The sequence below is a fragment of the Podarcis tiliguerta genome (assembly GCF_965153285.1).
Source record: "Podarcis tiliguerta genome assembly, chromosome: 3".
Classification (NCBI taxonomy): domain Eukaryota; kingdom Metazoa; phylum Chordata; class Lepidosauria; order Squamata; family Lacertidae; genus Podarcis; species Podarcis tiliguerta.
In genome coordinates this window covers 43,281,111-43,296,135 of record NC_139536.1, presented here as the reverse complement: position 1 = coordinate 43,296,135, position 15,025 = coordinate 43,281,111, and the positions used below count along the sequence as shown (strand labels likewise).

At 41.6% G+C, this 15,025-nt stretch overlaps 2 protein-coding genes across 3 annotated transcripts in view; one reads left to right on the top strand and one right to left on the bottom strand.

The window, feature by feature from the left end:
• The window catches only part of FMN2 (formin 2), a 157,473-nt gene extending 154,705 nt beyond the window's left edge, over positions 1 to 2,768 (top strand). The window contains exon 19 of the mRNA XM_083432083.1: positions 820 to 2,768. Within this exon, the coding sequence (XP_083288209.1) occupies positions 820 to 846 (27 nt within the window). The 3' untranslated portion in view covers positions 847 to 2,768. The remainder of the gene's footprint in view (positions 1 to 819) is intronic.
• A 5,924-nt stretch (positions 2,769 to 8,692) lies between these two features.
• The window catches only part of GREM2 (gremlin 2, DAN family BMP antagonist), a 116,768-nt gene continuing 110,435 nt past the window's right edge, over positions 8,693 to 15,025 (bottom strand). For both annotated transcript variants that reach the window (XM_083432274.1, XM_083432273.1), the window contains exons 2-3: positions 13,000 to 13,075; positions 8,693 to 11,201 (exon numbers count right to left, since the gene is read on the bottom strand). In XM_083432274.1, the coding sequence (XP_083288400.1) occupies positions 10,688 to 11,201; positions 13,000 to 13,034 (549 nt within the window). In that variant the 5' untranslated portion in view covers positions 13,035 to 13,075 and the 3' untranslated portion in view covers positions 8,693 to 10,687. The remainder of the gene's footprint in view (positions 11,202 to 12,999; positions 13,076 to 15,025) is intronic.

Here is a 15,025-nt window from a genome sequence, read left to right as displayed (position 1 = left end):
GTGTGCTTTTATTTAAAATGCATCTCTGGGTTATTTGTGGGGCATAGGAATTCGTTCATTTTTTTTAATAAAAAAAAAGTCCAGCCCCCAACAAGGTCTGAGGGACAGTGGACCGGCCCCCTGCTGAAAAAGTTTGCTGACCTCTGGCCTATACCATAATGTAACTAAGTATATTGAAATCATTGCATCTCTGCTCCTTTCTCTGTTGTTTCCCTGTGTGTATTTTAGATTGCAAGCTCCCTGGGGCTGGGACCTGTAAATCCTCCTGCTCTTTGGGTACTCCCAGATGGGAGCTTCATATTGTAATTGGCAACAAAACTTAAATTGATTTTCCAATGAAGCAAAACCTACTAGGAGTTAGCAGATAAGGCCCAAATTGAGAGATTTTGGAACACAAAACTTAGAAAGGCACATGGGGCACAACATATTCCCAAGGTTGTATTGCTATTTGGAGTAAAATGCTTCTGTGGTTTAGGACACTGGACTTGGTTCAGTGATCTGTTATATGCAGAAGCTGAAAGTGCTTGCTGTGTTTTCAGACATTTGACACTGATAACATAAAATGAAGGTGCTGTTTTTAATGAAACTTAAATGGTTTTCATTCTTTCTTGCACTTGAAGATAGTGTTTTGGAAACAACTCAGCTTGGCATCCAGACATTCTGATTTAACTGGATTTCAATCTTAGTCTTATTTGCAAGAGAGGAAAATGGTAGATTACCCATTTTTTGTATCTTTGGGGTTCTCACTGCATGGTTGATGATTAGTTCACATGCTCTGAAATTTTGAAACTGATATTTTCTTCACCTTTTCATTTTCAGAAAGCGAAGATAAGTATGAAAATATGAAGGTCAAACGGCACGCATCATTGTCCACCTGTTCAATAAACTCAATAAGTCTGTTGGGGGGAAGGAGACTACATCACTTGACCCATTTGTTTTCTTGACCTGTTTGCATTTGTTTTCTGTTTCCACTGACTAGAATCTGCTGGGCATTCATTGATAAACAGATTTGCTGTGTGGAGTGTCCAAAATCATAAAAGTTATTAATTTACGGCATGCCTCTTCCATGCACTCCATCCTGTCTTTTTCATCCAAACATGCTTTTGCAATGTATTTGGAGGAATACTAACAATAACTAAAGCACCTGGTGTAAGAGGCAGTCATTCAGTCTGCCCTAAACATACTGAAACTATAAACATCTATCATACAAACACTACATTTCCATTCCTGTTGGCAAGATGTTTCCAGAGCAAATACACTGCAGTGCTACATTTAGATTAGGGCTACTTCTTGAGAATTGTTCGTGTCTGTTTCATATTGACATTTGTAATCTGTATTTTGAATGGGTAAACTGCTCCTTTTACACTATAATCCATTTCCAAAACAAGGTATGTTCAGCACAGCAAATCTTTACAGTTGACAAGGCGGGACATTATCTCTGCATTTTCTGCCACTTAATAAAGCAGGAGTGGGGAATTTGTGATTTTTCAAATGTTGATAAACAACAACTCCCATAAGCCCCAGCCATCATGGCCAGTAGTCAGGGAAGATGGGGACTGTAGTCTAGCAGTATCTGGAGGTTCATAATTTCCCCATCCATGTACAAAAGATGGAAACAAAGGAAGGCTACTCAAGGCTGCAGCACAGCGTAGGAATCATTTGAAGGATACTAAACAGCCTTTGGTTTGCTACAAACATTTTTTACAAATAAAAAAGTTTACAGAGTAACAAGAAACTTGTAGTAGACTTCCTACAAATCTATTGAATCTTGCAGTGTAAAGTACTAAATACTTCCCTTTTATTATCCTTCCAGATGATCAAGGGTGATATTGTGAACCTCAGTTTTCTGGTGACAAAGCAAGGACTATTGATTAATTCAGCTTTACATTTTATTGAGTGCCCATACCGTAAACTACATAAATAGTTGCAGTGCCACCTCAATCTCGGCCAATAAAGACAACCGAATGATTGGTCATCTCTAGATTAGACTGCCTCCTCCGCACAATGTAGCATAGATCTACATTCAAAAGTTATTGAAAACAGCCAAATTTAAGGGGGGTGGGATAAAGTGCATAGATTCCAAAGCCATTTAGCATGGAAGGTGCTGGGGTGGTTTTAAGTTCTAACCTGCTGAAATTACTTTCTCTCTCTTTCCATGTAGCCCAGTACATGATACCTGGTTGTCCAGATGTTAGTCTCTGGTTCCAGGCATTGGAAAGGCTACATAAATTATGACCTCAGGAATTGACTTTTTAAAATGCCAAGCACTAAAAATATATTTTTCATTCATTGGGGAAATTGTTTCCTGTTATGTGATTACTGATCAGCCTGAAATGTTTTCGTCTTTCAGGTTAGTTCCTGATAGTTCCTTTATTTGTTTCCCCAGTGTCAGGAATAAAGTTATTTCTTGGGAAATAGAAAAGAGAAGATTGTTGTTACAAGAGACCTATGAAGAGCAAATAAAGAAGTTACAGATATTTTAATAGCACTGATGAAAAACCCATGTTTGTATTTATGTAAGCTATAGTCTCTTGCTGTTTTAACTTCTGTGTTTTCTTTCATTTAAGTGCATTTAAAAACATTGTAGCATGTTTAAGTTTTGTAGCCATCCTCTTCCCTTCAGTATCTCCAATATGTTTATTGCCATACTAAATTAAATAATACTACACTTAACAAAGATCGCTATGTGCAATACTGTATTTAGTGTTTCTATTCCAATTTTTTTTAGAATGTTTATTTATATGAAAAATAAAACAAATAATGAAATTGAAGTTGTTTTGTGTATACAGTACTTTGGACTCTTATTGCACTGGGGTTTTGAATTGCTGTTGGTACCTGCAAGAATTCTGAACTGTTAATGGATAGAAATATTTAAAAGCCACTGCTCTGAAAAACTTGCAGTCCAAAATATAGACTAAAATGTAAAGATAAAGGACCCCTGGATGGTTAAGTCCAGTTGAATTTGACTGTAGTGTGTGGCGTTCATCTTCCAAGGGCCAAGACTAAGGAAGAAGCAAGCAATGTGTGTGTGTGCGTGCGCGCTCTTACCCAGCTCCTACCCATGTTTCAAACTGGTATTATTATTTACCCACCCTTCACCCTAAGGTCCCATAGAGAGTGGCAACATGAACCAACAATATTAAAAACAGTTTAAAACAAGTTGTGACTTTTGTACACATGGATAGAAACAGTTGCAAAATCCTTTAGGATGGCATGTATGTCCTTTCCCGGCTATATTCCTATTTGTGCCCAACATAAAACATTTTGTGTTACTGCATTTGCTATCTGCTTTACTATGCAGCATCACAAATGGTTAGCATAAAAAAATAAATCCTAAGATTGATATCCAAATGTGGTACCCCACTTGGACAACTGACTTCTGCTGGCACAAATGTCTGCCACCACTCATCACTCCTCCAGATCTGTTACAAGTGTTCAGGGGACCTTCCAGAACATGGGGGAGGGGGGGTGAGGCTGCAGGGGGAGGGAAGGAATGGATCTAGTTCACTGACATGACATTGGATGTTTCATTTAATTCAGATTTAGGCACTCACAGAGAAAGGTTATGTGTCTGATGTACAATTCTGGTCTTTTAAAAAATGAAATATTGTTTCAGAAACAATATTCCAACCCCAGTTGATGGGCACATCCTGGATGCTTGACTGCAATAGTTCAGGGCAGCTAAGATGAATAGAGAACCCTGAACAAGTAACGGCTGCTTTTGTTTTCCACAAGGTTTGCATGCAAATACCTACAGTCTCCTCCTTCCTGGGCCAGCTTATATCATACAGTACCCAATTTGTATAGAGCTAAACATAACACCGCAGTGCAGAACATTGAAGTCAGCAGCTTTTTTTTGCTTTTTCTTCTTTAGCAGCTCTAACTGATTTGTGTGACACTGTTGGCTCATTTGGTAATTTCCCATTCACTCTAAAAAAGAAAAAAAGGGTTATCCGATACCACTCTCATCTGCCCTCCCTTTGAAAGAATGCTGTCCATTTATTGGTTGTAATGGGCTCTTTCAAAGCAAACTCTTCTATTCTCCATGCCTTGTTTTCCCCCCACCCAGACACAGCAATTTTGTGGAGACAGGCAGAGAAGTCCTTAGCAAAGAGTGGAATAATTAGAGGAGGTCTTATTGTTGCTAGCTCCATTATAACTGATTTGCAATTCTAATTGAGCAGCCAGTGCAAGTTGCAAGCAGAATTCAGGAGCCGAATTGTACCCTTCTGCTTGCAGCCAGCACTGGCTGCCCAATTAAAATTGCAAATCCGTCAGGTTGAACTGGAAACTCAAAATCAAATGTATTGGAAGGAGCTTCCCATGTGATGGGTGACAAGGAAATACTGGTGGGAAAAGGGGGAACTCTACTCAAAGGGGAATTTGTTCTCATGAAATGTTTTTATGTGTTGGACATATTTTTGAACAATATGACAACCTGTATTTGACTGATTAGTATATTTACCACCAGATGGCAGGCTAATGTCTGAAAAGCACAAGACACTTGTTTATGAATTAAGCGTTCATTCCCTCACAGACTCCCAGTCTGGTTTATGTCAACTACCGAAAAGCATTTCTGATCCTTGATTCAGTAGTTCTTTCTATTAAATTTTTCTGCTGCAAGTGTTTTGGGTATAAACTAAAAGGATGGGGAAACCAAAGCCACATGTGGCCCTTCAGGTGGTGTTGGACTCCATCTCCCATCAGCCCCAGCCAGCATGGCCTATGATCAGGTGTTATTGGAGTGCTGGTCCACCAACATTTGGATGTCCACAGGTTACCTGATCAAAAAGGAGTTTGAATTTGAACAGCTTGTAAAGACTTCTTCCTTTGACATCCCTTCTTTGCAAAACATTTTTGACAGGATAGTCCTGGTAAATTCATTGTGTCTGAGAGAAGCAAGATATGCCAGTTACAAAATAATTATATCTCACGCTCTCCCTACCTTAATATTTCCCTTATATGCTCATAATCATAGTTAGCTTGTTTATATACCACATTTTCCACAGACTCTTGTACTCAGGTTTGGGGAGAAATGTTTCACTTTTTGGTACTTTCGTCTGCAGTGCTTGGTTTGAATCCTCAAAGAACGCTGATCCACTTCCAAGGTCCTCACACTTTAGAGAGAGCCTTATTTGGTGCAGATGAGTCCCAAACCTGTTGAAGTGGCCCATTTCAGCTCAGGATTCATCCAAATCCAATGTACACCTCTATCTTCTACTACACAAGAGTTGAAAGTCTCTCTCTCTCTCTTAACTGGAATACCTAGGGATGTGACTTTTTCTTAAGAACATAAATTGCCTTGAATTAGAACAACACATGTTGTCTGAGCTCATTGGAGTTGCCATTCAGAACATATGGAGAGAAAGGTGGATTAACTATTTTTATTTAACCTAATTTGTATACCACGCTGTGGGTTAAACCACAGAACCTAGGACTTGCCAATCAAAAGGTCGGCGGTTCGAATCCTGCGATGGGGTGAGCTCCCATTGTTCGGTCCCTGCTCCTGCCAACCTAGCAGTTCGAAAGCAAATCAAAGTGCAAGTAGATAAATAGGTACCGCTCCGGCGGGAAGGTAAACGGTGTTTCCGTGCACTGCTCTGGTTTGCCAGAAGCGGCTTTGTCATGCTGGCCACATGACCTGGACGCTGTACATCAGCTCCCTCGGCCAATAAAGCGAGATGAGCGCTGCAACCCCAGAGTCGGCCATGACTGGACCTAATGGTCAGGGGTCCCTTTACCTGAACCTTAAAATATAAAGACCTCTAAGCATTTTTAAGACTAATGTCGATGTATTCTGCCATCCTGTTTCCAATAGCACCCAGATGCTGAGCCTGGACATTCATAAGCAGGATACCAAAATGGTCTCTCCACCCCACCCCCACCCCAAAAAATTCTCCCAGCACCTGGCATTCAGAGAAATCTCTCATTTTTACCATAGCAGCTTACCAGTCAAGGCATCTTACATGAAAACCGGATTAAGATGGTGGTATCACAAAGCAAGGGGTGTGTACTAGCCCTTGTTCTCCCTTCCACAATATGTGGACATTAGGGCAGGAGGTGCTATACTGAGGAACAGCAATTCAATACCTGTCTGCAGCATATTGTGTCAAGAGAGAAAAATAAAGCATTATTGTAGAGTTCACATGATCATGTGCAGTAGAGCTCAAGCCATGAGCTCCCATAACTAATTTCTCTCCCTAGACCCATGAACTTTCCTTAGTTATATTTGTGCAAGACAGCCTCTGTGTGAATGTTCAAGTGTGGTTTATGAAAGATGCTGCTCAGTTCCAGATATAACCGGGATCTGATTGTAGTTCTGTGCTTTTACTTATTCCGCCAAGCAGAATTCTTCTTTTCCAGTACAGTGGAATTCTTCCATTACAGATTTTCGTTAAACCTCACCAAGTTCCGGTTTAGAAAACATCAGCCCAGTCCTATGCATGTTTGATTGGAAGTAAGTTCTTCTGAGGTCAGTAGGATTTACTCCCAGGTAGAGGTGCACAACCTAAATATTCTAGGAGTGGGCACCACAGATGCTTCATTCTACAGGGGTTTAACATCAATTGGCTTTGTCTCTTGTTCATACACAGATGCTGTTTTGAACCTGAAGCCCCTTATGCCAGGAGTAAAAATAAATAAATAGAAATTTGCAGTACAAAGACTACAGTCATATATTGGAAGTCAAAGGGAATCCATTCCGGCAGTCTGTTTGACTTCCAAAATGTTCAGAAACCAAAGTGCAGCTTCTGATTGGCTGCAGGAAGCCCCTGCAGCCAATCGGATGCTGTGGAAGCCCCATTGGATGTTTGGGTTAGCAAACCAGAACACTCACTTCTGGGTTTGTGGCGTTTGGGAGCCAAAACAAGTACCAAGGTGTTTCGGATCCAAGGTATGACTGTATATAGTTGGGTGGATAGAGAAAGGAGAGGAAAGCAGCGTGTGCTTATGATTCCTCCTTCCTAGGTGAGCAGGGTTCATATGAATGTGAACTGTTCTTCATATGTTACCATTAATATATGAACACCTTTTATTATTCACAAACATCCTATCTGGACATTGTGTAGGAACACAGAAGGTAACTTAGACAGGTTCCTCCAGCTTGATATTGTAAATCCTGAGTGGTGCTCCAGGGTTTTAGAAAAGAAAAATTCCGAAGTTGGAGAAACTGGGACCTTTGTATGCAAAACAGTGCTCTACCACTGTGTTACATGGTAAAGGAGGAAATGTAGCCACACACACACACATGTCAACAGGAAGACAGCCTTCACACAGACAAGCCTCAAAGCTACCTAGTACCAATATTACTGAGTTCCAGATCATGTGGAAGCCTAGATACGTGAGTGCTCTCTAAATGTTTGCATTGTATGCATGGACACTGAAGGTAGGAATACAGTGGTACCTTGGGTTACATACGCCTCAGGTTACATATGCTTCAGGGTACAGACTCCATTAACCCAGAAATAGTGCTTCAGATTAAGAACTTTGCTTCAGGATGAGAACAGAAATCATGCTCCGGTGGCCCGGCAGCAGCAGGAGGCCCCATTAGCTAAAGTGGTGCTTCAGGTTAAGAACAGTTTCATGTTAAGAACGGACCTCTGGAACGAATTAAGTACTTAACCCGAGGTACCACTGTACTTGGCCTGGCCCCACTTCCCACTCACATGCTTTCCTTAACCCTGTGTGCAATGCTCAAATATGGCTGAAGCTTGCAGTGAACCCTAGAGTGCTCTCCATAACACTGTCAATGTGTGTTGAGAAGTAAACCGACTATTTTTAATCCATGCCAACTAAGTGTGGTATTAGGCTGGTTGGTTTGAAAATAATTAATTCAGAGAAAATTGTGCAATCTTCCCAATATTTAACAATATGAATGTCACACACATGCACATTTAGCCATGCCTCTGGCCATTCAATGAACATCCTCACAACAACCCTGAGGGGGAAGTTAGGCTGAGAGACAGTGATTGGCCCAAGGTCAAACACTGTGTTTTATGACCAAGTGGTGATTTTCTCATTCTCTCAGGTCCTCGCCCAATTAATTCCACTGCAATTCTGGTTTATTTTAACGTGATAAATAGTGTTATGAGTTTGCCACACACCCCTAATTTCTGGATTCATCAAATGTTAACATTTAATCAAAGCTAATTAAGCCAGGCTAACTTCCTGTGTTGAGGTGATTGCCTGGGTGATGGACCATTAAAAGAACAAATGATCAAGGGGGCTTTGTGAGAGAGCAACAAAAGCATGGAGCCCCCTCAGTCAACAGATAAAGACAAGGTTTAGAGTAAAAAGAGGAAGGGAAGGAGTTGTGTGTGCTAGAAGCTAGATGCAAAAATGCAGCAGGCTGAAAAGGTAGAGAGAGAAAAGGCAGAAAGAGAAAAGGCTGATTTCTGCTTGAATCCAAAGCTGTGGCTATGGAAGAAACAGGACCCTTTGGGGCTGCTGATGCTGCAAATCCCTCCATCACAGGTTCAGGTTGCATACATGTGTAAATAAACCATATATCATAAAGACATCAACGTCTCCACTGTGCTGGGCAAATGCCTGGAAGGCCTGGAATCTTGCCCCGCTTGGAAACTGGGATGGTGTACAACAATATTTAAATTAAGTAGACGATGGAAACTCCCCAACGAAGATAGTGCTTGAACCCTGTAGAATATGAAATGATGCAAGGATTGTATGAATTCCATATATTCCTAGAGTATCTTTATTTGTTCTATAATTTAACAATAATACACCTATAAAATAATTACATTATAGTTATAACATTTCTTCCATTTTGTTTTCATTTATAAAACAAAAATTTAAATAGTATGAACCATTACAAGGTCAACTCAACTCTTTCATTTAAGCATAAACTAACCAAAGGGCACATGCCCCCTCCTGCAGCATATATCTCTTTTTTATCACAAATTGATAAGGAGCCCATCCCCCTACAGGATGCTTTCTTTTCACATTTTTCCTCATGTGGTTACTGAACAGTTACTGTTTTCCAGCCCGAGGAACCCGATATTAGGTTTCATTTCTTCAAGAGGCAGCCATCCTAACCCATAAAAGTGTGTGCATTACGCTACAGGCACTCTAATCTTCCTCTCCCTTCCACTTTGTCCAAACTGTGCTTTGGTAAACCTTAGAGTAAGTAGTGGAATCATGTTCGACAATGGCAATCTCCAAAGCAAGCCTCAGCCTTCTCTGCTGTGCATTCCCAACTGCAGATCTGCCATTGTGTAACACCAAGGGAGGAAAAAAAATTATATAGGGCCAGCATACCTGCCCAATCCCTCCTACCCGTGCCAATCCCCATAAACCGATTGGTGAGCACTAACAGAGATCAGTCCCCCAAAGCCTCTTAAAACAGCCGGTCTCACATAATAGAGAACTGTGCCACTGAACCCTTGAGTTGGCACCAAACCCACAGCTCGAAGCAAACAATTTTGTTAACCCCTTTAGTGGTCATATCTGAGGGAGCGTAGGAAAATAGTCCTCAAAACATTGGACTCCTTCAGCTGCAACTGCCGTGAATGCAAAGTTCCAAGATACGCAATAGGTCACGGCTTTCGGTGTTGCCCAACCAATTTAGGAATCTCAACGGCCACATTTGGAACATACTAAAACCTAGCATGAGACACTGAATGAAATCAGGATGACTGGGTCACTTCACACATTACATTTTCCCTACATAGATACAATTCTGTTCATTGGAAATAATGCTTGGTTTAAATTACTCTTGGTGTTCATCTCAGTAACAAAGAAATGCAGCATTTTGCTTTTCTGCTACTGTGTTTCAATAGGTTAAACACAATGTTGTTTTCTTCCCCAAAAGTAGTGATTCAACATAGGTTAGGGTAAGGGAATTGATGGAAGGAAAAAATTAAATTAATGCAAAATCTACTGAGAAAATAAACACTAGCAAAACTCTGTAATTTTCAGGGAATAATCTGGCCCAACAATTAAGGTGTTTTGTTTTAGCCCTTCAAATACTTTGTCATCGCCCAAAATATATGTGGTTATTAACAAGTTATTAACAAGTTTAACAACAATTTGCTATAGCTGCATTACAAGTGAAACATTGCTGTGGAAACGTGAGGCAATCTAGCTGAAAAGATGCATAAATCCATTTTCAGTCTCTTTCTCTGTCGGAAAGTGGCAGGTTGATGATCTCCATGGAAGATAAGGCCCATGTGCCTTATCAGTCAGACCAGACAGAACATAGTTGTCCATAACTGTTCTTTACTATATGTATCCATGTCAGCATTACAGCCCAAGAAAAACAGCATTAGGCAGTCAAAAACGAAGTGAAAAGTCCCCAAAATGAGAGGGAGAAGCTATGAAGAATTCACTGGACCTCTCTCTTCATCCAAAAGGATGGATGGAGTGAAGGCCAAAAGGTTTCCCACACAGTGGAAGTGTTAATTTTGGATTTAAACCCCTGGCCACCCAAACGTTCACTTCCACATTTGATGCTGGGCTTCACCTTGAGTGACACAGACCCAGTGGCAAAACATCTGCTTTGGTAAATAGATTATGAACCCTCTGAATAGACCAGCCAAAGCAGCCTTTACTTCCAGGTGGCCAATGGCGCTGCTCCAGAAATGACTCGACCAGGAGGAGGAAAAACAACCATCTCGTTTGTCTGTGAAGGAAGAGAGGCCATGGCGACTCTGGCAGGGGCAGATGCCAGCCCTCACTTTCGCTGCTTGCCTGCGCTGCTCAGGTTCACAGACATGCACCGACATTGCTTGACTTTCTGGATTTTCTTAAGTCGGAAAGGTGGGTCTAGTTCAGGGCATTCTAGCTCCACTGTGAAGGAGGTCACCTTCTGGGGCTTGCAGAAAGCGCAGGACTGAAATGACTCCTCCTCTTTTTTCACGTGGCGAGGGATATAGAAGGAGTTGCACTGCCCATAGCAGAAGCGGTTGATGATGGTGCGGCTGAGGCAGCCCTCCTCGCTGACTGTCTGCCTCAGGGCCTGCGTTTTGCACCAGTCACTTTTCAGGTACTTCCTCTCTGTGACAACCAGGGCCTCCTGGCTGGAGGCCAGCACCTCTTTGTGCAGATGCTGCCGCCGCTCCGAGTTGTTGCTTCTGCTATCTTTGTACGGGGAGGGGATGGCTCCTGCAGGGCGATTCTTCCTGGTTTCCGACACTTGAACCAGAGTAGACACAAGAAACAAGGAGAAAGCTAGTTTCCAAATCATCCTGCAATAAAACAAGACAATCAGGATAGAAGATGCAAGTCCAAATAAATAAATAAATAGCCAGTGTCTTTTTATGCATAGGCATAAGATTGTCATCCATAAAGTGAAAAGGGAAACGAAAAGACATGCCAAGATTTGGTTATAAACCAGCAGAGCACTTATTCTAAGTGGCCCTAATAGATAGAAGAACAAACACGTACAGCATAGAAGAAACACAATGTTCCCCACTGTTTGCATACCCTCCAATATTTCCATCCCCAAAATCAGGATGTCAGGAGGGGCACACATTCTGGTCTGGCACTCTGGCAATTGGCAGAAGGATCACGCCACAGCACCTTCTGGTCCAGCGCTCTGGTGGACCAGACTCTGGTGGTCTGACTTGTGCCAGACCACCAGGCCCAAAAACGGGACAGTCTTTCATCCAAAGAGAAGCCGGGATTGGCTTCTGTGATCTGGGATGTCCCACTTAAAACAGGACACTTGGCAAGTATGTGTTTCTCCCTTCTTAGTATGATCTAGGCTAGTTGCACATGAGGATATTCAGCCTTCTTGAAGCAAGGAAACAAACAGGTCTGGTCCTCCACCCTGCTGCACAGCGAGATGCATGCCTTTGTATCTGGATGTTGGAATTCCAGTAGCTGCGCAGGCTCACACAGATCAGCCCTAGAGAGGTTATTTAAACAATAACCCTTGGATGCTCTGAGGACAGCTCTTATCCATGAATCTGTGATGTTTTATAGAACACTGGGAGTTATAAAACCCCTCAAAGTAATTCACATGAAACATATAACCAGCAACAAGGTTACCTTTTAAATCAGGTGTAGGGGAACCTCTGGCCCTCCAGCTGTTGCTGAACTACAGCTCCCAGTATCCCTGGTCATTGGCTATTCTTGGTGGGACTGATGGGAGTTGTAGTTTGATGATGATATCTGGAGGGTCACAGGTTTCCCATGCCGGTTTAAATGTTGCAAGGTATAATAAAAGATTAGAAGTTGTGCTGTAAGACATTTAAAAGTATGGCTCTGCCTCTACTTCTGTCACCTGGGACAGAGGAAGAAGAGCAATTAGTAGCAGCAGCAGGGGGAAGGAGGAGGAGAGGGAGGTGTCTGGATATTTCCTGCATTGCCATAAAGCCACCTAGAGTAAAACTGATTAGTTATAGGCAACACACTAACTACCTAGCCCAATAATGGCATGAAGAAAAGCAGGGCCACAATTCATCAGTCCTCTGCATAGCAACATACTCAGCTCTGAACAGTAAATCTCAAGCTCTGAGGAGGTGCATTGCAGAAAGGTGATTACATAGCAATTGTGTCTGGGTGATTGAAACAAGTCGGCCAAGTTCAACTGTTTCAGAGAAGGGCAATCCAAAACCATTCACTAGCCAATCTGGCCATGGGAACATTTATTTCCAAATTGCCTCTGAGAGAATTTGCTCTAAATTTGCCTTGCATTTTGTATTATGATTCTAGAAAAATAGAATCAAGCCCTTTTCTTCTTCCTTGGCAGTCTTATGGCTAGTTCACCACTGAGGGGGTGCTATCTTGAGAGGATGCAGGATGGCTGTTGGGCTAGGTTTATGGGAAGGAATTGTTTGTGAGAAATGGCATCTTCCTTGAAGATGTGCAGTTAATGTGATTTGCAGGATCACGGTGGCCCAACTGAACAAGTATGGTCCAGCCTTTAAAGATGTGGGAAGATGTGCATATTTTATGCTGATTCTGTGCATGAATGTACAGGTTGGTGCATAAGAGAGAGTGGGAGTTGAAATTGACATGGAAAAATGGGGGAGCACTTACCTAAGCAGAGAATTGATATCAAAGTCTTGAGCCATTCAGTCTGACCTTCCACAGGTAGAGAATGTGGTCTTACTGCCTGAAAAAGAAAGCAGTAATTATTTTATGCTAGTGAAATGGGTGACTGAAGGTTTGTTTATATTTGTGTATGTCATATTCAACTGAGCTGCACTGAGTACCCCTTCTTCCTAAAGATATTTCTTGCTAAATATCACATATTTCAGAATCACATGGAAATCTATGATGCTCACTTACAAATTAGTGTGTTTGGGATCATGGCCAGAATGGGAAACTATTACGTTAACCAAAAGACTCCAGCCAGTCTTCAGGGAAGTTACAGCTCTCTCGACTTGACCGAATGCTAGGTTATCATGGCCAAAACCATGGGATGTTAACTGGATGTTCAGGCCAAATTCCTTTTCAATCAGCTAATTACAGCTTTCTCTGGAGATGCAACTGAATCTCGTATTATTCCTTTCCTTCCTTTGTTGCCAGCCCCAGAAACATACAAACAATGAGTCAGAGCTCATTTGATTATTCCAAAATCACGCTATTGGAAAATGAACGTGCCCCATTACTTTGAATTCTAGGCTTTTTGTTCATGCTGTTTGGGATATATAACAGCTAGAAAGGAAAATAGTTACTGGCTGGCTAGCATTTGCACTACGTTGTTTCCGGGTTGGTCATGTGAATCCAAAGCCCTCTGTGAACATTCTGGCTGTCAAACAATTCAGAAATAAGGCTTTCCTTTCTGCCCCTCAGAAAAAAAGGGCTTCCACAAGAGTTCTAGAAAACCTGAAAGAGGAAGGGCCTAGCAAACATAATCCACCATTTTCATGAATTATTTGGGAAAGGGAGACATTTCTCTACACAGTCACCCTACTACAGCTACGTCTTCTATTGTGTCCCATTCTTTATTTGCAGACTGACATAGAAACGTGTCTCTGCTCCCTCCCACAGTTCTACCCTTAGTAATAATATTTAGTTCCTGAACCTTCTTAAAATTATTGTTTCACTGCACTGTTCCTGCAAGAGATCCCATTGGGTTTCCCCAGGATTGGTGTAGGCAGAAGTCTGCTCAGACCACAGCATCCTGTAAAGACAGCCCAATATATTTGGCCTCTGAAGCAGAAAATCTGAGTGGTTCTACAATGGGGTAAGAATTGTCAGTTTCCTATCCCTTGCTTAAAGGCTCCCAAAAAAATCTGCCACCTGAAGTAATCAACCTCACTCAGCTTAACGGTAGAGCTTGCAATTTCTGGTAGCGCTACAGAAATGGCTATGAGCAGCAGCAATTCCATGTTGGTTATTTTTTAAAAAATGGATTTGGGGACCAAACTTGTGCTTTTTATTTCGTTCAATAGCCCTTGCATTCTAGGTGGAAGCTATTTTTATAAGCTGCTACAATTTAAAGCCTTAATTATGAAACCACAGTCAGGTGAGCTCCATTCCTCTAGAAGCAGAGAAGTGGAAATGGAGAAAGCAAGCTTTTACAATCTTCAAAACAAAGGCACAAAATGTTTATAGTGGGAATGAGATTGCTGCTTTTCTCCCTTAGGATAGGAGGGCTTTGATCCTTTTATTATGTTCTTTGTCCAAATAGCCCGTAATGATATGCTCCTACCACAGCAAGGGATGTCAATTTTTAAAAACTGTTTAGCTCACGTAAGACCTTACTAATCTGCACAGTTGGTAACCAGCACTGAAAGGGGATTTCCTTCTGGCACCGACGCATAGAGAGAGGAGTGCTGAACTGGAGGTTTATTTAAACTTCAAATTAACTCCTTTCTTCTGACAAGACGTGGAGCTGCAAGTAATGATCATTATCAGACACACCTTTCACAGGCAAGACAGTGGACATTTGTCTCACTGGTTTTAAAAGCATAGTTTGAGGCTCCTTCATCTCTGACAACAGGTATATTTATCTATTTATTACATTTTCATCTGGCTCTTCCTCCAATAAGTTCTGTGAGCCCCCACCTCCAATACACCATTTTATCCTTGCAACAATTCTGTGAGGTAGGCTAGA